Here is a 22,591-nt window from a genome sequence, read left to right as displayed (position 1 = left end):
TGTGGTACACATACATGCATGAATGCAAACTCTCACATATATAAGTAAAAATAGATGAATCTATTTTTTAAAACATGTAAAACATTAAATATAATTTTTAAAAAGAGTAAAATTAAAAATTGTAAATATGTATATATATACTTAAAAGATTTTTAAAATTTTTTATGTGTATGGGTGTTTGCCTCCATATGTATCTATGCACAATATGGTGAACAGCACATGCAATGTCCACAGAGGCCAAAAGAGAGTGTCAGACCCCTTGGAACTGAAGCTATAGACTGCCATGAGCAGCCATGTCAGTGCTGAAAATCAAATTTGTGTCTTCTAGAAGGGGCAGCCAGTGCTCTTAACCACTGTACAATCTCTCCAGTCCCAACTTAAAAGTTTAAAAATACAGCTGGGTGTTGGTGCTACATGCCTTTCATCCCAGCACTCTAGAGGCAGAGACAGGCAGATCTCTTTGAGTTTGAGGCCAGTCTTGTCTACAGAACAAGTTCCAGGACAGGTTCCAAAGCTATACAGAGAAACCCTATCTTGAAAAAAATAGTTTAAAAGTACATATATCACACTTGTTTCCCCGGGATACCTGTGCCTAAGCAGGAAGGTAGAAATTGATTTTCCCTGTAGTCAGACTGATGAATATCTTTTTTCTTTTTCTTTTTTTTCTTTTCCTTTTTTTTTTTTTTTTTTTTTTTTTTTTTTTTTTTTTTTTTTTTTTTTTTTTTTTTGGTTTTTCGAGACAGGGTTTCTCTGTGGCTTTGGAGCCTGTCCTGGAACTAGCTCTGTAGACCAGGCTGGTCTCAAACTCACAGAGATCCACTTGCCTCTGCCTCCCGAGTGCTGGGATTAAAGGCGTGCGCCACCATCGCCCGGCTCTGATGAATATCTTAAATATCACCATAGAACCTTTATCCAGCAACTGATGGAAATAGAGGCAGAGACCCGCATTGGAGCACTGGATCAATGTCCAGTTGAAGAGTGAGAGGAATGAGAATGTGAGCAAAGAGGTCAAGACCATGATGTGTTCACCCACTGAAACAGTCTACCTGAGCTAATGGGAGCTCACCAGCTTTAGCTGGACTGGGAAGGAACAAGCATAGGGCCAAACTAGTCCCCCTGAATGTGGCTAACAATTACATGGCTGGGGCAGACAGGGGCCACTGGCAGTGGCACCAGGATTTATCCCTACTGCTTGTACTGGCTTTTTAGGAACATGTTCTCTTCGGATGGATACCTTGCTCAGCCTAGATATAGTAGGGAGGGCCTTGGACCTTCCACAATGCAATGTTCCTTACCTTCTCTGAGGATTGGATGGAGGTGGAATGGAAGGATATGTGGAGGAAATGGGAGGAGGGGAAGGAGTGGGAACTTGAATTGGTATATATAATGAAAAAAATTATTTTCTTTTTTTAAAACATTAAATATATATATATATATAAAGTACTATTTTGTGGTGACTACAATAGAAATAGAAATTACCATATAAACAAACATATTAGCTTTTATATCATAGACTTTTAGAATATAGAAGATCCACTTCCCATCGTGTATAAACTGTCATCTGCCAGGAAGACCTAGGGAACAGCTCAAGCATTCTTCACTGGGCCACCACACTTTGCACATTAACAGTCTTTTGAAAGGAATTTTTGTGTTCAATTTTTACAGCCTTTCAAGATAAACAGTTTAAAATACTGACTACATTTTTTGAAATCTAACTTGGTGGATGTTCTGTCTTTCTTTCAACTAGCATTATATCTCAGTATCCTGGAGTTCCCTGACCAAAAGTTAAATTCACCTGCCAGCCTGCCTTACTGGTTTAGTAGGTGAAGTCAAAGGCTTGCCAACTTTGCTTTCTTTCCCATGCCAAAATGACCTTCTGAGCTATTGTAAGCTGTGGTCTGTGAAGATTCTCTAGGCTTTAGTTCTAACACAATGGTCTTTTCTGTCCCAAATATGTTGCTCCTCCGAGTGTAAAAACTCCATAGCCAGGTGCACAGTGACAGCATCGTGTTAATTCTACTTCGAGGAAGACCTCCGGTCCCACTGCCCTGGAGAAGCAGCATTCCACCACCCAGAACTGCAGACAACCTACTCCCAAGGAGAGGTTGGAGCCTGACGTACTACATGATTTAAATCAGTATTCCATAGCTCTGCATGGTGCTCCTGCAATCTCGTTACTTGGGAGTGTGGATTACAAAACTGTTTGCAAATGTGCTTCAGAAGCTCACAGGTCGGCGTGGATAACTGGACTGTTGGTACCTGAGAATAACGGTTGGTGGAGCTTGAGACTTCATACAGCCAGCAGCCTCAGCCTAGTAATCAATGCATGCATGTTTAAGGGAAAACGTTTGAGACTGAACCTTGCCTTGCTTGAACCAATCTCTGTCTCTCTCTGTCTCTCTGTCTCTGGCTCTCTGCCTCTCCGTCTCTCTCTCTCTCTCTCTCTCTCTCTCTCTCTCTCTCTCACACACACACACACACACACACACACACACACACACACACACACCCACACTCCCCTCTCACATTATGAAGTATTTAAAAGACAAAACTCCACTAAGTTCCCAGGGTCTGCATTTCTGGAAGTTAATGTGTGTACTGTATGGGGCAAACGCTACCTCAGGCTCCCAGCTGCAGCCTTCCTATGACCAGGAATTTACAAGCAGCAGCTTCCAGAGAGCTGGGTAAGTGGAGGCAGACCCATCCCATCTCTGTTTCGTCACTTTCACCTCTGGAGTCAAAGTGGATCAAAGGAGAATTTTGGGAAATGATGGCTTTTTCTCTGGTATTTTATTTCTCTGATCTCATTGGCAGAAATTAAAACACACACAGCCTCTCCTATCTTATGCAATAATCATTTTCTTGAGATTTCTGTAGTTTGTCTACTAAAAATGTTTATATTTTTATCAAAGCCATTCTTTTTAAGATATACTATGTATTTGATAATTGTGAGAAGAACACAAGTAAAATGCCAAATACAGTCTTGTGGAGCTCTTAACATTGAGCTACAACCCCTTCTATTGACTTCATCAATACATGCACTTTGAGGTTAACCAAATGGAAAGCTTTAGGCTTAGGCTCCACAGTAAACGTAAATCTTGGGCATTGAATTTAGGTGCCCTTGATTTTAGATACCTGGAGAGGCTAATTTAGATGTGGAGAACGGCGTGAACACTTGCTAGAGGAGAGTCTTATTAAACAACCACGGAGTCCCTGAAGCAACACACTGGAGGAGGAATGCAATAAAAATTGCTAATTCTATCTAGCTTCTTATCTATTAATATTTATTAATTTTGTGGCACTGGGGCCTGTGGATGCTGTTCAAGCATTCTATACGTGAGCTATGCACCCAACCCCTGTGGAATGAATGCTCAGGCACTGTTCATCTGGCACAGAGAAGTGTCGCTTTTCTTTGCTTGGGACTCTGCTCACCTTCACAGGAGAATGGCTCTGTGGTGGCAGGGCAGTACAATCATCAAGTTTTGAAAAGTCACTGCGAGAAAGTCATTTAGAGATCCCTGAGGGATGAGATGATCCATGCACCTGCAGGGAGGTGTTGTTTGCCAGAGGACCAACCCATGTGGAACTCAGGAGCACTGACCTTCTCACTACACTGATGATATGACGTACAGAAAAAGAATGTACCTTCAGCCAGGAATTTTTCCTCATTTTCAGACGTCCCATCCACATGTCTGTCAGCAGCATTTGGGTACAAGAATGTGACACAAAGGGACGTAGTCCTCCAGACACTGCCAGCTTCAAGCAGGTGAAATTGCTCCAGTTCTTGAGTTCGTAGGTCAACAGTTTCATGGCCATTGGCTCGTTCTGCTTGAAGGCCTTCTCTAACACATCCAGGGCAAGCTGGCCGAACTGCCTGAAGACACAGTGGTGAACAGAGAACACAAAAGGCTGGTCAGAGCCCCAGAAATGTCTTCAAAGATGGACCACGCCACACAGAACACACCAGTTAATTGGGCTGTGTGATCGAAACAAAATAAGGCTATGTAAAAAAAAAAAAAAAAAAAAAAAAAAACAGCCAATTCATCTCAGCTGTCAGAAGCTACCACAGCTGCTCAGAAGCAGATCTGTCTCTGGTACAGAAGGTAGACAGTGTGTCCTATTTTCCTGGTAGCCCAAAGTAGAATTTAATGTTTGTGTTGGAAGCCATTCCATGCTGTGTATGTCCTATATTCATCCTGGAGTGGGTGAATCTACACGATATGACTTCAGAGAGAAATTCTGACAGAAAACACTGTGTCCAAGAAACATTGTGGCACCATATTTCTATTTCTATTACTATTATTTTTATAAAATCCTTAAGTACTTAAGAATCTTAAACCCTCAGGAAATTCCAGGAGGCTTTCTTTTCCAGAAATTCTCTAGGTCTGTCAATCAAGCTATAGGTTAACTTCCATCATTCTCTGAGCTTCCCTCCACCCAAGGACTTCAGTAATCAGATTAAAGGAAGCATCTCTCCTCTTTCTCATTCCCACCAGTTGCCTTCTGATTCTTTACTACAATGTGTGTCTTCGCTTCCCCGGCCTGAAGGACACCTAAGGTAAGCAGCCAAGTTAACAACATCAGAGACTTTGGAGCTCCAAAGGGCTTTCTACATGATTTGTTTCAAAAATCATTAACTCTCCTTAAGGAACTAAAGGCTAAAATCGAGTCGGCTGACCTACACAATGCAAAAAGAGTTGCCCCTGGGACTCAGTGCTCCTCACTGGAAGGTTACCTCTCTCCTTCATTCCACAGAGTTCCTACAAATCGTCAGGAACCCTTTATTACAAGAGTGCAAGAAGTGTAGAGTGTGATGGTCAGCATTGGCTGCTGGGTGATCAGGATCAAGGAATACCTAGAAATCAGTATCACACTGAGTCTGCGATCGTGTTTCCAGGGAGTCTGGGTGGGCTACACGAAGAAGATCCTTTTTCTAGTTGGATGGCCACCACCCGGTCCTCCAGGAACCCACAAAGGTTCAGTACAGGAAGTAAATTGAACTCTGCCCCTGAGAGGTGAGACACCTGTCGTGTGCCCTAGACATCAGCAGTCCAGGTTCTGCAGTCTGAAGATTCCACAGTTATAACAGCAATAGTCTCCCCCAGTTTGAAGGCCTTAAACTGAGGATCCTACCATAGATTCCCTGGTTCTGTTCCTTGGGGGATGCTTGACTAAAGTATACAATTCTAAGCAAGTCTGTTTATTCTATGGAAAAGTGAAGGAGAAAACAGTGTCTACACTTTCTATAAAGTGTTGCTGCTTGGTGTGAAGTGAAGAGGGAAGACCTACTCTGAGTAATTTTCCAGCTCCTCCGAGGTATCATCCACCATGTTGCTCTCCTTAGCTTCCCGGGCCATGGCTCTATAGAGAATGCTAGCAATGACTGCCTTCACTGTGGCCTCCTCTCCGTGCTGCCAGAAGAACATGGCCATCTTCTGCCTCTTCATGAGCACAGCCCACACCAGCAGCTCATTGTATGGGTAGACAAAGCCAGCTGGCTCGGGGTCCTCCGACAGGCTGTGAATGTCCTTTGACTTCTTCTTTGATTTATGAGAGTCTCCAGGCTTGTCCTATAGCAAAGGAGAACAAACTCCTGAATATTCCAGTGCATATTAATTTGCTAAATATAACACAGCAAGTATCCTAGGGATACTTTTTAAAATTGTTTTTATTGAGCTATACATGTTTCTCCATTCCCCTCATTTCCTCCCAGGGATCCTTTTTAGGATAATTACTACCTATGCTAGATTCTGGCACTGAAGAAAAAAAGCCAAACAAACAAAAAGCCCAGATATCCACCGTAGTGGAACTGTTAGGACAAATTCTCCAGTAAAACTGACTATGTGCCCGCTGTATAAGGCATACAAAAGCAATCAGCTGGGGCTGTAGCTCTGTGGTAGAGTGGCCAACTGATATGCACAAAACCCTGAGTTCAATTCTTAGGACTATTTTTTTAAAGCATGTTTTATTGAGCTACAACACAGGACTTAAAAGGCCATCAGGAGGAAGCTTAAAAACAGTCCCGACTCCATGGGAGTCCTTGTCTCAAGAGCATGTGGAATATTGCTAAGATAAACCAGCAAGCACAATTTGCACTTTAATTTATTTGGGTAAGTAAGACTTTTATTTTAAATATTCTCTACTTTTACCTTAACGACTTGATTTGTCATTGTTCCTTTGAAGAGCATCACTACTGTTGCCTGCATACTTTCAAAGGGGTTTCTTTGCTTTATTTTATTCTGGTAACAATGAACATTATCCCCCTGGCAAACTGACCCTGTGCTCAACTAGCATGCCACTCAAACTCCCTGTGTCCCTTTGTATGGCTTCCTGTCTCTGATTCAGTGTCCAGTATAATAGTTGGCACCTTAAGAAATGTGGACCCATTTCTCTGTCACCATTTTATCTACCTCTACCTGCTCCCTCCCCAGTCCAACCAAGTGCTCATCAAAATGCTTGGAGACTAATAAAGGTTTTAAAATAAGCACTTGTAATTTGAAGCATCATAGCAAACTCTATTATGTATATGATTAGTATATGATTCCATGGAAATACTTAGGCAAAAGCTTTCTGCCCCAGAGAAGGGCAGGCTAAAGACCATAGAGTCATGACCTTTGCTATATTGCAAAATTAGAATCCAACTAACTTCAAGAAAGACTTGGTTAGGAAAAAGAAGATACAAAAGGACCATCTCCCCAAAACTGAGAGTTATAAAGGGGATGGTCCTCATATCCAACCAGACTTGAGCAAGGAGGTTAAGTGCACAGTGTGAGGCTAATAACTATGAATGTTTAATACCATGGCATACACAGCCTGCCTGAGTCACCAACTGTACAAGGCAGAAGTGGGAACAAGGAAGAGAGCCTGAGGGGCAAGCTCAGACAATCACTGGGTTGTCAGCACTCCATGTTGTTGAAGGACAGCTGTGACGACTTGTGAATTACACCATCTGTTTATGGTATAGGGCAGTGATTCTTCATTAGCCCCTCCCTTTCTCCAGTGTCAAAGGAAGGGGCCATCTCAGTCTGCAACAGCAACTTTATGTTCAACTCTACAAACAAAGCAGTGTACCTTGGATTTGTAGGGCTGGGCAGTCCTAAAGAACTGGGAATGCGAGGTGCTTTCCGAAGAGTCACTTCTGCTTCCCAAGGAATGTCTCTGGTGGAGAGAATGCTGGGAAAGGCTCTGAGACAAGCTGCTCACACTCTGCTATATGTAGTTATTTTGTTTTGTAAAGAAAACCAAAGGAGAGAGATCAAAATAAGATTATCGTAGTGAAAACATGATCTTTCCAGACAATGATGACGCTAAATACGTGTCCTCTCAAACACCCAACACTTTTGTCTGGTCCAGGATTAGTAACTAACGTGTCTGGAGATTTCTCACTCAGTAGCCTCCCCGTCTGTCTGTTGAGCATTAACTACTATTTCCCGACCTGTTAGAGAGCACACTCCTTTGTCTCCTATTCTGCCCCTGAGTTCCTTTCCTATGCGGAAATTCCTTTAAAATCAATTAGCCACGGAACAAGCTCAACGCAGGCAATCAAACTTTACAGTTCTGGTAAGAGAAAGTTTCCATTCACAGAGAGCTCTAAGGCGAAGGTGAAGTTAGAAAGTTCTGGAAGGTTTCCACTGCATGGGCACCAAATGAAGTGTCAGCTAGGAGGAGCAGGAGTCTGCAGAGACTGCCGTGAGAGCCTAGGGTACAATCCCCAGGTTTTGGAAAGCTCTACTCTCCTTCAGTTTGTGTGCTATGGGTAAAACATCAACACAGGAAGAATGACGTCAAGACTTTCCAGTGCCAATGCCCATGTTAGTCTCATCATTATTGTAACAGAATTAATAATATCAACATGGTGACAATCACAAGGAATAACAATTAAGTCAGTAAAAGTTTGCTTTGTAATGAGAACATGGAGGGTTTGGGGTATTCTCACAAGTTTGCTAATAGGACCTTAGTATGCCCATTTCAAAGATGGGAGAGTGGAAACAGAGACAAATCACAGTTTTTCTTTGGGTTTTGTTTGTTTATTTGTTTGTTTTTCAAGACAGGGTTTCTCTGTGTAAGCACCCTAGGTGCCCTGGAACTAGCTCTTGTATACCAGGCTGGCCTCAAACTCACAGAGATCCACCTTCCTCTGCCTCCCCAGGGCTGGGATTAAAGGCTTGCGCCACCATCGCCCAGCTTGAACAGATTACGTTTTGTAAACCAAGTAAAGAGACAAATAGGATTTGATGTCAAGCCACTCTGACTCCACATTCCATCGGTGTTAGCACTGTGGTCCGACTGCGGTCTACTCTGAAACGCCGTCACCTACACTCAGGACAAAGCCACTGGTGAAATGGATGTGTCATATGAACAGACTGTTTCCAGAACGAGCAGGAATGGAGCAAACCAGCTTCCCCAAGGCCACACAGCAGTCCTGACCTCACTGCCACTCAGTACGGCCGCTCCTTTCAAAGGCAGGAGCTGATCCTGAGTGTCTTTTAGCCTCAGAAACCTCATTAGAGGTTACTTCCTAGGTGAAATGTGGTTTCCCATATTTTGCATGGTCTTGTGGGGGTTGTTTAGTTCATTTCCTAAACTTAAGATGGGATAGCACTTCTCACAATTCTTTATAAAGGTCCCAAGCAGCTGCATAGCCCGTGTTCTTTATGGACTCTCCTCCCAAGCCACATTCCAATCTCATACCTGCCCACCCACGACAAGGTCTTGGTGTCGCTGCAGAACCCCACCCTGAGTTCTGAGCACCGCCCCTCTCTCTTTTCATTTTTCTCTCTACGTCAGTGTCCAGTGCTCCTTGTCTGGTGTTTGTATCTCTAAAAAGATCTAGGCTCCTCTCTGACTACTGATCTGTGATGGCAACTCTCTCTTTATCATCTTGGTCTTCCAAAACGATGACAGAAAATACACTCTCATCTGCAAAACCTTTCCCTTTTGTAAGTTCACACTTTTTTTATCCTCCAATATAATCCTTACACACTTAGCCCAATATGCAGTCTCCGGACTATAGAGGCCATTGTTAGTCTATAGAAACAAATCTATCAAGAGTTTGACCTTTGTTCTCTTTGTTTTCAAAAGGAAGAAAAGAAATCGCAGCTGCTCTCAAGCCAGATTCATCACACACGGCTTCCATGTCAATACAGCACAGCATCCCGCTTCGTATTGTGGGTAATTTCACCCATCAATCTGTTTCTTCTAAAAGGTTTCTTTGTGTTCGTCTCATGCCAGCTCACAAACCCCTTTGCAGAGCACTGTACAGACAGCAGGCGACATGTGCCCTCAGATGGGGGGGGCCATCACAGAAGCCGCTTGGGACTCCTTCGGCCATTTTCCTAAAACCACACTTTGCAATTCCCCCTTCCACACACTGGGGTACTTTTCAATGATTTTACCTTGTTTTTTCTGTAGAGATTGTTGTAGAGAACGCGAAAGTTTTTCCTGGTGTAGCTGCTTCGGTAGGCTCCACCAATGAGGTACTCTATTACCAGCCCAATGTCAATGAGTGTTATTCTGTAGCTCGAGAGAAGGGTGTGCTACAAAGAAGAACGAGGATTCACAGGGTTTTTTTTCTCCTTTATCCCTTTTTCCAGGCTCTCAGAAGGCAACACATTTAACTTATCAATTCCTTCTCTTCAGCATACTGTGACAGAGTTTCAGGAAAGAATTCAGGCCAGTCCTTTTTTGCTACAGCTCAAGTCAGTGTAACTTAAATTTATATCAGCACAGACAATTTTGCTTACTGTAAGTTTGCCAAGTAAATATCCCTCTTTCATCTGACTCTCCAAGTAAGTCAACAGAAGCAGAAAGTCCACACACTATCCAACAAGATGCCGAGCTCAAAAACTGAGAGAGCTCTTAAAATGTACAGTGGGTAGCTTTTTGCCACAGCAAATGAAGGACCTTTAAATTTTCAAGTTGCATGTTACTCAGCATTCAATGAGAACACTGAGAAAAACACGAGCAAGGATGTTGGACCATCCTGACTCCCTGAAACAGGGCTCAGACACACAGGGGTATTGTCTGCATCCCTAAGATGACACTGGTACTCAAAACAAGGATAACAGAGAATATCAGAAATCACACACTAGACATTCCCAAAAAGCCTGTGCGGCTGCTGTTCTCATTGGCTGTGTGATAGATATAATCTATTGGGGTCCTGACCCATTGCTTATGTTTCTTCATTTATTTTGGTTGACTTTTGAGACAGGGTCTAATATGTAGCCCAGGCTGCCCTTAAAACCTGGATCCTCGTGCCTCAAGCTCCTGAGTGTTAGAATTATAAGCACGAACCCCCAGATCTGGCCTGCTTGTTTTGTTTTTGTTTATTTGTGATGACAACTGGACTCAAGGTTTTAGGTAAAGCACTGACTATGTCACTGAACCGCTTCTTCGGATACATGTTTCTCATTACTACTGTCACTTAGTTGATGGAATGAACTAAAACCAGAAACAGTGGGAAACCCTAAAAGAGTAAAATTTGGTGATTAAAGAGTAAGTTAGTTTTCAACAAAATCCAAACCCACATTTTATAAGTTTTCATTCAACTATCTCAAATCTAAGGTATTAGGCAAAGAGTATTTTTGACTTTCATACTTAAGTTACCTGTTTGACATCTTGGACAAGATGACGCAAAAACATATTAGTTGGTCCTTGTTTCTGTGATTAAAAAAGAAGAAAAAGAAGAAATCCATTCGACTGTCATATGCTGAAGGAGCCTTGTTTCAGAATTGCATAGGTAGTTCAAATTATGTGGGCAACCCAGAACACTGAAAACCTTCCTCAACATCTTTGGTAATGAAAATTAAGCTACTTCATCCTAAAGAGGGAGTTACCCAAAAGAAGTCATGATTATTCAAAGTATATATAGGGAGAGAGATAGTAAGAATGTTTGTTTTATGTGGTAAGAAGTAAAACCTTGAACATTTATGACCATCCTTTACTATATACAAACTCTATCAGATAATCACATCTCTCTGTACACAAGTGCATTCTATCAATTGGTACTTTGTCAAATCCTTACGATGTTCACTTTCCTGAGGGATTCAAGGGAACCTTCACGGTAACAGAAAATGAAGAGCAGCGGCCAACCGTGTGAAGATGTGCATGCTGAAAAGAAGCTGAAAGTAGTGCAAATTCTAGAAAGAGATCACTGCTACGTGGTACGTGGAGCAATGAAGAAGGGAGGGCGGTACTGACAGGAGCAGGAGAGACAATACAGGAACATGCCTGGCACGAGCAATGGGCATTTTCCCAACAGATAAGCAAGTTTCAAGGGTCGAACTTGGTCATCAGCCTTGGACACAAGTGCCTTTACCCAGTAAGCCACCTCGCTGACCCACGAGCAGCATATTAATAGTGACTTTAGGTCAAGATACTCCAAATAATCGAACAAAAAACAATTTGTTCTTATTCACACTGTAGTCTCTGTCTTGAGATAAAATGATTCCATGGTAAGGGTGTGACTTACGTTGGGAAGTAAGTCTGCATTCTGAAAACTATGTTGGGACATGAGCACTCAAGGAGACAGACAAGCGCTAAGATACCTAGTACACAAATCTTGAACAAGATGGCACGAAGTGGTCCATACTCACTGTATTATAAAGATCTTCCAGTCGGGGGATGGTGAGGAAACGGTGTAGGTTCACTCCGTTCTCTATCAAGAGTTTCACAAAATCCACCCGATCCATCACTAAGGCGTCTAACATTGCTTGTTCTAGAACGCCGGGCTTAACGAGGTACAAATAAAGAAGAGGTATGAGGACATTTGACACAGAGAAATAAGAATCACAGATAACACTACATAAATGCCATCATTATAAAATACAATCTTCCTAAGAAAGCAGGGACCAAATGAAGACGTAGACAAGAATGATTCACGTTCTTGTGTGAGAAAACTAAACCTTGTACCAACCTCAAAGCTCCCCCAAACCGATGGTGAGTGTTAAATGTAATTCTAATGAAATTCCAAGAGTTTCTGGGTTCATTTTTAATTTGAAAGTGGAGGGAAATGTTTACTCATTCATTTGGCTGATAGATTTTTTTTAATTTTTGATTTTAGTTTTCTTTTTGCTACCATAATTCTTCCATTTAAACCTTATCTGTATTAGGGGTAAAAGTAGCATATTGAATGTATTCATCTAATTTTCCCACCAAAAGTTCACCAAAACTACATTAGAGGAACTTATTTAACCAAGTCAGTTCATAAGTATGAAGGGGTAAGGGAGGATGAGAACAGCAGTGTGGAATGTGAAACGCAGTTGGTCACATGGTAGTTGGCTCAACAGTCCACTCAAAGCCAAACAACTGAACTGAGAAGTACCAAGGATCCCTCAGATCGATGCCATGTAACCATGACACCACAGTGAAGTCAATGTATACGTGCTGAGTTTAATGTTAAGACTTGGAAGTCATTGTCCCCACTTGACCCTTCACGAAGAGCAGTAACGTGTGTACCTCCCAGCTTGGATAGATACTTCATTACTGGAATTATCACCAACCAAGAGAAGATACAAATGTGCTGACGCTGAGGAGAGTCCCCCCAGCAGATGGCATCAGATGACCCTTTGCTAAAGTTCAAACTTACCGTGTACAAATATCTCCCTGTCTGTCCTCCATCCTTGAGTAAAAAAATTCAACACAAATGTTTCTAAAAGCTAGGTGAAACCAAATAATTCAGGAGGAATGCTTCCAAAGGGCTGTTGTTAATAATTTTATTATTAATAGTATTTAATAATAATTGTTAATAATTTATAAAGTATTAATAAATTGATGGATTGTTAATTATTGATATTATTATTTATAAGATCTATTCCAGTTGACACTGAACACAGGGGAAAGGCAGTCCACTCAGCAAACAAATGTGCTCATGGGACTTGGTAGACTAACCCTATGCAACCAGTAAAGTACGCCTGCACTGAGGCTGAGAAGTCAAGAAAACTTACCAAACACAAACATAAGAAAAGCAAGAGAAAAAAATTATCAGCAGCTCAGTAAGTATTCAGGAAACAGGAATCCAAAAACACGAGCAGAGAAAACATAGGGGATAGAATGGAACTGTGAATAAAGTTTGAAAGTGCAGGCAAAACAGATCTGTAGAGTTGTGCTGTTTGAATGATTGTCATATGTCTGAATGCTCTAGCTGGTAGAACTGTTTGGGAAGGATTAGGAGGTGTGGCCTTGTCAGAGGAGGTGTGTCACTGGGGCCAGGCTTTGAGGTTTCAAAAGACTTGTACCATTCCCAGTGTGCCCCTCTGCCTTGTGCTTGTGGTTCTGACATAAGAGCTTTCAGCTGTTCCTGCCACCAGGCCTTTAACTCTGACTCTCTGAAACCATAAGCCCAATTAAATGTCTTCTTTTATAAGTTGCCTTGGTCATGATGTTTTGTCACAGCGAAAGGAAAGTAATTAAGACAAGACCTAATACACACTGTTGTGAAAGCTCAGAACCTTGGAGAAAGAAAATATCTTAAAATTTCCAGGGAAGCAAAAAAAAAATTGGTCACAAATGACCTAAAGATGAAATTGTGTTCAATTGTCAACATCAGTGCTAGGCATTAAATCCTGCAGGGAAAAAAATGTAGTTCTAGAGCAAGCAAAATAGCTCATCAGGCAAAAGCATTTGCCCTGAAAGCCCAGCAACCTGGATCCTTAGAACCTAAACTAAGTTGTAAGGAGAGAACTGAACCCACAGAGTTGTCCTCTAGTCTTCACTTGCAAGCCACGGCATGTGTGCCCCCCACACCCCAACAACAACAAAATAATAATAATAGTAACAAAAACTTAAAAATATTTATAGTCATGACTTAAAATACAGGCATATATTAGGCCTTCTGAAGATTTATCTCACATGTTCTTTCTTAGAAAGTTACTAATCCATGCCATCATTACAGAAGAGAAAAGCTAGAAAAGGAGTCTTGAGGCACAGGAAACATAGCAAGGAGGCAAGAAGTTCGCTTGCTGTTGAGGGAGAACCCATAATGACAACCAAGCTCCAAAACCAAAAGGAACCTCCGGCTCTGCAGAGTGAGCCTCACGAGACAGAAAGGTCAAGATGTTTCTAATTTTTAATGAATTGGAAGATATCCTTGTGAGGCCATTTATAAATCTAGAAAGTTACAAGTGTCAGAATACTCCAAAGCGGCAAATGTAGAAGGTTCATTGCAACAGAAAATTATCATTTTCGTAGCCTTGTAACCTCACTTGATGTTTTTAAACCCATGTGCAAGTGCTAGCTTGAATGAAATGCAACTGAGGTACAGTCACAACTTAAATTCTTAGTACAATATTAATGGTGATTATTACCATTGTAATATTGAATAGTGAATACATTTTTCTGCTTTTCACTGATTTCTATTATCGATAGCAGAGAATAGGAACATGACGCATGGTAACAGTAGAAAGGAGGCCAAACCAAAGGAGAGCAGCTGCTCACTTCAGCAAAAGGCTGCCAGCTTTGATTCTTTTATGGGAATGGTCCAAGATTTGGTGATTGTCCATTAGTCATGGGCAGAGTTTCAAACACTATTCTTATGCACAAGCATCCTGGTCTTCTACTTGGTGGATTAAAAAGTGTGCAGCTCCACTCAGGGGCTGCTGAGTAAAGGGTCATGTCCTCATCTTGCGCAAACTTCTTGGCCTCGTTACAGGGATGAAGGACTTTCAGTGCTTGAGTTGAAGGGAATGCATGCGTGAGAAACTCAGACCCGCTCCAGCTGGCCGTGGTCAAGTTAAGCCTTTACAGTCTTTAAACAAAACATTTTTCAAATGATCAGCGTGTCTACGTGCAGAGCAAAGTCTGAATCAAGACTGAACAGCAAAGGGGCAGGGGATGTGAAGGCACAGATACCAAGTCCTGTCTCCCACTTCAGTCATCAACCCGGGAAGTGTATGTCCCCAAGCAGAGCCAGGATTTCTAGCTAACATGTCTGCAGAGGACCCCGGACAACTGTGATCATAGCCCACACACCAGAGGCATGACTGGAGTGGAGGGGATCCAGTCTGATGGGATGGTAGGCTCTGAGGGGATCCTCAAGTCTTTCTGAAGACAACTTGTGGAATAAGCGTTTTTCTTGGCAATAACTGTTCCCTTCATCTTGGCTTGCCATTCACAGTTTTTATCTTGGTTTAGTCACAAGGAGCTCCTGTAGCCATCTTAGCCTTGAGATCTAATCTGGCTCTTCACAACCCAGCTGATGACAGAGTGTAAGGAAGGACTACACAGAGGCAGAAGGAGACACACATTGTGTTTTCACTGGGTTAAGAGGCTAAGGACTCAGAATGTATTTGTTTTGAGTCTTCTTGTGGTAGTCTCTCATGTTTCCCTATAAATACTACATTTTAATGTAAAAGTAAGACACTAAAATAATATCTAAGTTATAAATAATAAAAAACAAAATCTAACTCATTAAAAATAAATTTAAGCTCTTTCCATTCTTTTGCTCTTTTGACTTCCTATTTCATCTTCCATGAAGCCAGAGAAATTTTGTTTTTGAGGAGGCAAACCAAGAAAGAGACATGCCTTTGCTTCCCTGGGTGCCTAGCCATCAGAATGATACCTATCTCTCCTCCAATTTTTTTCTTTGTCCCTCTTGAACAAACCAACATGCAACATACTTTTTAAAAAAAAATTTCATTTTACCTTCCAGTGTTGTCCATAAATTAGGATATGTTTCTTGGCGATGTCCACTCTGTCCCAAGCTATTGCCAGGTTTAATTGTTCTGACACCGATAAGCTTGTGCCTGTGGAGAAGAAAGAAATAATCATATATTCTCTTCAAAAAATATCTAGGTGAAAAGCACAGAATCCTCTAGAACGTGAGAAGAGGAAAGGAGGAGAAGCTGTGAATTTGGTGGGCCACTCACCCTTCAGCAAAGCCGTTAGGATTGCCAAATCAAGGTCTTGGTGCTCCTCAGAATCAGCATCAAATATAGTAATCTGTGACGGGGGAAATGGTAAGTCACGCAGTTTAGAAACTACCACACGCATATCTTCAAATGGTACCAATGAGACGAACACTTCAGCTACTGAAGAAAATAGTCCTGGTTTTGTAATTTAAAAACAGCATGGCGTTATGTGACTTACAGAAGAAAAACTGTTTCAAATAGGGTGACAAAGAATTAGAGGCTCGGAGGAGCCACAAAAGGGATTGTGGGACAAAGGCTTCTTCCTTTCCCCTGACAGCGGCCATCAGGTGAGCCAAGATGGGCGCATACAAGTATATCCGGGAGCTGTGGCGGAAGAAGCAGTCGGAAGTGATGCGCTTCCTGCTGAGGGTCCGCTGCTGGCAATGCTGCCAGCTGTCCCCGCTGCACCCGGCTCCCCGCCCCACCCGGCCCGACAAAGCGCAGGGGCTGGGCTACAAGGCCAAGCAAGGTCATATACAGGATTCGCATCCGCTGTGGTGGCCGCAAATGCCCAGTGCCCAAGGGTGCGACCTAGGGCAAGCCAGTCCATCATGGTGTGAACCAGCTAAAGTTTGCCCGAAGCCTTCAGTCTGTTGCTGAGGAGAGAGCTGGACGCCACTGTGGGGCTCTGAGAGTCCTGAATTCTTACTGGGTTGGCGAAGATTCCACATACAAATTTTTTGAGGTTATCCTCATCGATCCATTCCATAAAGCTATCAGAAGAAACCCTGACACCCATTGGATCACCAATCCGGTCCACATGCACAGAGAGATGCGTGGGCTGACGTCTGCAGGCCGCAAGAGCCGAGGCCTTGGAAAGGGCCACAAGTTCCACCACACTATTGGTGGCTCTCGCCGTGCAGCCTGGAGAAGGCGCAACACTCTGCAGCTCCACCGTTACCGCTAATATACGTAATGTTTGTACAATTCATACCCAATAAACAATTTAGGACCGTCAAAAAAAAAAAAAAAAGAATTAGAGGCTCTCGGAAAAAATAAGCACTAAAACTCTCACATGTCGTGGAGCTCACTATGCATCCTCCTTGGGGAAAACACCTCGTTGTCGACTCTGTGCAAATCTGACTCACCCTCCTTTGGAAGGGAAAACCATGAGAGCCCTCTGCACACATAAGCATTGAAACTAAGACCTTTACTTCACAATGAGAAGTGACTCCTCAAATGTTCATCCTGACCTCAGTGAGATGGTGACCATGGAGCCCACAGATGGTCCAGTTAGTGTAGGTGCCCAGGACATCCTAGTGTGAGACTGACTTTTAAAAAATAGCATAGACTGTGTCAGATCCACTGTGACAATTTTTAAGGAAATATGATGATTTTGTGGTTCTTGTTTCCACCATCCCCACATCCATTGGTACTCTTGTGCCCCTGGCACCCTCTTAACAGATTCTTTTCCTCTTTGATTTCCCATGTGTCCTTTGTTCCAACACAAACAACACCCCTATCCTTCATCGTCTGGTATTACCCTTTTTTGGTTTCCTTTCAAGATTTTTAGACTTTACACACACACACACAAACACACACACACACACGCATATATATATATATATATATATATATATATATAGTCATCTAACAGCAGACTTAGGTCCACTGGACTCCTGGAGCCACTCTTTCAACCCTTGCAAGTGTTTCTGTTTGGTAACTTTTGCGTAATATGTTTTGTCCCAGATAGAATATGAAATGGAAGGGTAAGAATGGAGGTAGAGAAGGAATCCAAGTTGACACAACTGAAGGGTCAAGTTTTGCAGCGTTATATCCATCAAAGTTCAAAATGGGTATTCCATGCGTTTTTTTTTAATGTGAAGATAAATATTTTGATTTTCAGAAGGTGGTCTTTTTTTTTAAGTCATCAGCTCGTCATACTTACAGAATCCTTGTGCACCATGCAGTCCATTAGAATCTGGAAAAGGTGCTTAGACTGCCTAAGGCTGAAGTTGAACATGCTCTGAACCAAGCAGACGATCTCTTCTTTCACCTGAGGGCGCAGAATCCTGGTGGAGAAATAAATGGGCGCAACTTAACGAGAAGAGGCCAAGCCAGTAGCAGGGATGCTATAGGGTACTCCATGTGGATACCCTACTGAGAAAGATGCCCTCAAGAGAGTCCATGAGCAATAAACAAATACATGACAAGGGGGGAGGATGAAGTGTAATGTCAGAAGTATTCATCCACCAGGTCCCCTGGAACAATACATTCTAAGCTGGTCTTCTGGATCTCATGGGGTTCCAGGGCTGATAGGGCTCCAGAAGGCAGTGTGTTTTCACAGTCTGGGTATAATATTGTCTGATGGTCTGATCTCCTGAAAAGGCAGGCAATTGCTCAGCTAACTCTCCCAGTTACAGGGTAGGGGTCTGCTGCACAAATCCAGTCACTGAAAGAGGAATGGCTGTCTCTGCATGTGCCTCATCTGGCCCACAAACACGCACAGAAGGAATAGTCACCATATTTTCAAAACGGAAGAGTCAACAACTCACCCTCCATCCTCCAAGTGTTTGTAGGTGAAGGCCAAGAGGTCCGCGGCTCGGCCCGTGCCCTCACACACCACCACAGGCTCCTTGTTCTTGACAGTCTCCCACACTGAGAGGATGACGTTGGGGCCTCCTTCCACCACCAGCCCCACCACAGGTACACCTTGTCTTGAGCCTGTTTCAGGTCACAAACAGTACCACACTGTCACAAAGCTGTCCTGTCTAGTGTGGTGCTCTGTTCCTGTTTTCTGCTGATCTGGATGTAGAACTCTCAGCTACATCTCGAGCACCATGTCTGCCTTCGTGCTACCTTACTTCCTGCCATGATGATAATGGACTAAACCTCTGAAACTGTAAGCAAGCCCCAATTAAATGTTTTCCTTTATAAGAGTTGCCTGAAAAAAAAAAAAAAAAGAGTTGCCTGATTCTGGTGTCTCTTCACAGCAATAGAAACCCTAACTAAAACAGGGATCTATGTAGGATGATTGCCAGGAGAAGCCCGTGCTCACTTCCCACTTCCTGAAGTTCATAAGGCCCCAAGATCTTGACTTTTGGGGGCTATTTGGGCCTCTAACCCAAGTATATCCTCTGCAAAGCAAAAGGCAGATTAGTACTAGCTGTCAACTCGGAAGAGTCTGGAATCTCCTGGGAGATGACCCTCTAGGCATGCCTGTGGGAGATTATTTTGATTGCACTCACTGATATGGGAAGAATCATCTTGAATGTAAACAGGACTATTCTCTGGGAACAGCTTCCCAGACTGTATAAAATGAAGAAAAGCAAGTGGGACACTAACATGCGTACAATTCCTCTGCCTCCCGATTGTGGATACTGGATGCGAAAGAACCAATTTCTTCAAGCTGCTATTGCCTTGACTACCCCAGCATGATGGACCATACCCTTGAACTGAGAGCCAGAACAAGCTCAACCTTCCCGCAGTTGCTGTTGTCAGAGAATCTCATCATGGAGGAAAGGGGGATTCTAAGACATTATTGAACACATTTTTTTTTCTAGGTTTCTGCAACAAAAGTTCAAGATAGACAAATCTTTACACTTATAAAGTTTAAAAGTTTAGCAAGTGTTATCTCCATTGCCCAACCTCACGGACAACAAACACACAGTTGTCTCTAATCCCACACTTGCTGCTGCCTCAAAGGAGCAACAACAAAATCTAGAGACTTACTTCTGCAGCCACCACGCGAAGGGCGCAATGAACTCTAGCGCCTTGAAAGGTTCAGGTATCTTATGGAAGACTTGGCTCAGTACAACTCCGGGCTCACTTGGTGATGCCTGAGTAAAAAGTCTCCATTCCTCCAAAAAGCAGTAGCCTCCCCGCACCCGCCTCTTTCTAGAAGGATTCTCTAGCCAGCCTGACTAGCAGGACTGCTCCACAAACAACACCAAATGGCCATTTGTTGTCGTTGCTGCTGCTGAGGAAGGAGGACGGATCTTGGCAGTGCTGGGTTGGAACAGAGCCTCACACGTGCTAGACAAGCCTCCTATCACATAACTGTAATGCCAACAGAATTGCCACTGTCTGCTACACGTACTCTCCAGCCAAAAAGTGACATTATTACAGCACCAGTGTGAACACGGCACAGCTTTAATGCCTTCCAAACTCTTCTTTCTACAGGTTTTAACCTGTACCCTGAGTGCTGATTTTTAACTCCTTCCCTGCCGAGGGCAGACCCATGAAATTTCAGCCTTCCTTGACAATCACAGTTCAGATGCATATTCCTCTTGAGTTCATCTTTTTAATTTCCCCTTAGCCATTCCCATTTACACATGGACACTTCCCTCTCGCCCTCTGTCTAGCCCTACACTCTCTTGGATGCCTTGCTAAAGTTTCATTTGTGAGAAAATCTCCCCCGACTACCCTGTCCTCCAAAGACTTCTGTCCTGCTGTCACCAACAATACTGTGTCAACCAACATCCTGCTTTCTTCTATCTTTTGGCTCAAGTGTGTTATCTGGACACTCTGGCTGCTCGAAGGCAGGGAGCCCCTGAGGTCTGTTCACCCCGAGTAGATGACAAGGAGGCACCTGGTTCACTAGCAAGCCCCCAGCGCCCCACCCCGCGGCCGCCAGATGCCGGCCCCGATGGAACTTACAGCTGTGTATCTTCTGCATGGAGAGCTGCTTCTCCAGGTTCCGCCTGAGCTTCTCCTCATTTCCATACTTGCCCACTGTCCCGTCGTCACACAGGATGAAGTGAGAGTGCATGGAGTTGAGGGTGGTGAGCTTGCTGAACGGGTTACCACCCACAGTCTGGTACATGCACACTACCTGAGAGACAGCAAGGACGAGGGGGCCTCAGAGTCCTTCCACAGACCTCCCTGACTCTAAGCCCTGTTCGTCTACACTGATGGAACACCGTATCTAGATGAAAAGTATTACTGACTATTTAGGACCATATTTCTCAACAAGCTTTTCTTTTTAAAAATTTCCCATTTCTTACAGATCAAACAATGCCCTTCAACAATAGGGGACCTTGCAGAGCATGAAAAAGACAAGCTGAGCAATATCCACACATACCCTACCCACTTCAGCAGGATAAGCACCCGACCATGGGCTTAGATGACATGGTAGTCATATTACTAAAATGGTTCTAAAAAGTAATTTCTCATTTTGGGTACTTACCTTGTTTCTGACCATTAAAAAACAGTTCAAGGATGGGCACCAGTCCATAGACTACACCATTATCCAATAAAAAAAATCATTCTAGTAAACTTTAGAATAACATGTTGGTACTATTTTTTCACATATTCCAAATGAAATACAGGATAACAGACAGCAGTGTGACTTCGGGGTCTTTGTTACATTTATGGACTCTCCCTTAAGCTGCTCCACTTCTTATTTCCAAGTGTAATCTCGGGCTAATTTTAACTCTGGGTAGTTTCTGGCTCGCTTTTTCTCATGTGTAAGTAAGGATAATGATCATTCCAGTACCACGGGGTTTTTGTAAGACTTCAGAGAAATAACAGGCCTTAGCCTTGAATGATTAACCTCATAATTCCACAGCATAATGCAGAGGCCGAAAGTCACTGGTAGGTTTACTCCATGTTTTGCATTCAGAGAAAAAATAGTGCAAAATAAAAACAAGGTGAAATGCTTAAGATTGACAATGTTATGGGGTTGAATTATGGTAATGCATAAAAATATACACAGATACTAAAGTTCATAAACAATCAGAGTAAAGCCCGATTAATAAAAAAAAAACTCAGAGACAGAAATTGGGGTTCAAACTGAAGGTCCAGAAAAGCAAAATAGCCAGCCACTGGCTCTTACCTCTACCTCAGTCTGAAATGGCGATTCTGCCTCCAGGAATCTCAGAATGAGACTGAGAGCTGTCTCCTCCCACCTTGTAATCCCCTGTAGTTATGGGATTAAGGGTATGCACACTATTGCCAGGCTTCTATGGCAAGTTAGTGTGGCTGCTGGGATTAAAGGTGCAAGTCATTGCTGCCTAGTCTGCAAGACTGGCCAGTGTGGCTGTTTTACTTTTCTGATCCTCAGGCAAACTTTATTAAAATACTAATGAAATATCACTACATCAGTCACAGGATGAATAGATGAGATCACATCAAACAGCTTAAAATTCATAAACATGAGGCAAAGAAAACCAGCCTACAAATCACAATCCCAGAGAACTTAGACAACAATGAGGACACGAAGAAAGACATACATAGATCTAATCTACATGGGAAGTAGAAAAGACAAGATCTCCTGAGTAAATTGGGAGCATGCGGACCTTGGGGGAGGTTTGAAGTAGGGAGGGGAGAAGCAGTGAGGGGAGCAGAGAAAAAGTAGAGCTCAATAAAAATCAATAAAAAGGTGAAAAAAAGAAAAAAATCATAAGCTTTAGACAAAAAGTCATCTTTCACCTTTGAAGAATAATAGGTGAACATCTCAAGGTTTTTAAAACTGCTAAATAAGGTATCAGGTAGTACCTTGCCCTTTCAGTATTCTCATGTAGCACAAGCTGATACATATGTTGATGAAAATATTTCTCTCTATAGGGTATTAAGCTAGTAAGTGCAAAAAGAATGCTACAATTAAATATCATTTGTAACCTACATTGGTTAGTTCTTTGTCAATGTGACACAAGCTAGAAAGATCTGAGAAGAGGGACCTTCAATGGGCAAATGCCTCCATCAGATTGGTTTATAGGCAAGCCTATTAATAATTGATGTAGAAG

The 22,591-nt window shown here is 42.7% G+C and overlaps 1 protein-coding gene and 1 pseudogene across 5 annotated transcripts in view; one reads left to right on the top strand and one right to left on the bottom strand.

The window, feature by feature from the left end:
* The window catches only part of Trpm6 (transient receptor potential cation channel subfamily M member 6), a 137,815-nt gene that overhangs the window by 78,135 nt on the left and 37,089 nt on the right, over positions 1-22,591 (bottom strand). For 4 of the 5 annotated variants that reach the window (XR_007594984.1, XM_050159951.1, XM_050159952.1 and 1 more), the window contains exons 7-17: positions 20,505-20,679; positions 18,401-18,569; positions 17,794-17,917; positions 15,864-15,936; positions 15,640-15,740; positions 11,595-11,729; positions 10,606-10,659; positions 9,396-9,536; positions 7,072-7,209; positions 5,290-5,570; positions 3,646-3,874 (exon numbers count right to left, since the gene is read on the bottom strand). Coding sequence is in view for 4 of the 5 variants with exons in the window: in XM_050159951.1 (XP_050015908.1) it covers positions 3,646-3,874; positions 5,290-5,570; positions 7,072-7,209; positions 9,396-9,536; positions 10,606-10,659; positions 11,595-11,729; positions 15,640-15,740; positions 15,864-15,936; positions 17,794-17,917; positions 18,401-18,569; positions 20,505-20,679 (1,620 nt within the window). In the remaining variant the exon portion in view is untranslated. The remainder of the gene's footprint in view (positions 1-3,645; positions 3,875-5,289; positions 5,571-7,071; positions 7,210-9,395; positions 9,537-10,605; positions 10,660-11,594; positions 11,730-15,639; positions 15,741-15,863; positions 15,937-17,793; positions 17,918-18,400; positions 18,570-20,504; positions 20,680-22,591) is intronic. The other variant, XM_050159942.1, reaches the window with a different exon arrangement.
* On the top strand, positions 16,203-16,839 carry LOC126512281 (60S ribosomal protein L15-like; annotated as a pseudogene).

Source organism: Alexandromys fortis, unplaced genomic scaffold, assembly GCF_014885135.2.
Source record: "Alexandromys fortis isolate MF-2015 unplaced genomic scaffold, M_Fortis_MF-2015_v1.1 scaffold_10, whole genome shotgun sequence".
In the NCBI taxonomy this organism is placed as follows: Eukaryota; Metazoa; Chordata; class Mammalia; order Rodentia; family Cricetidae; genus Alexandromys; species Alexandromys fortis.
This window is presented reverse-complemented; position numbering and strand designations above follow the sequence as displayed.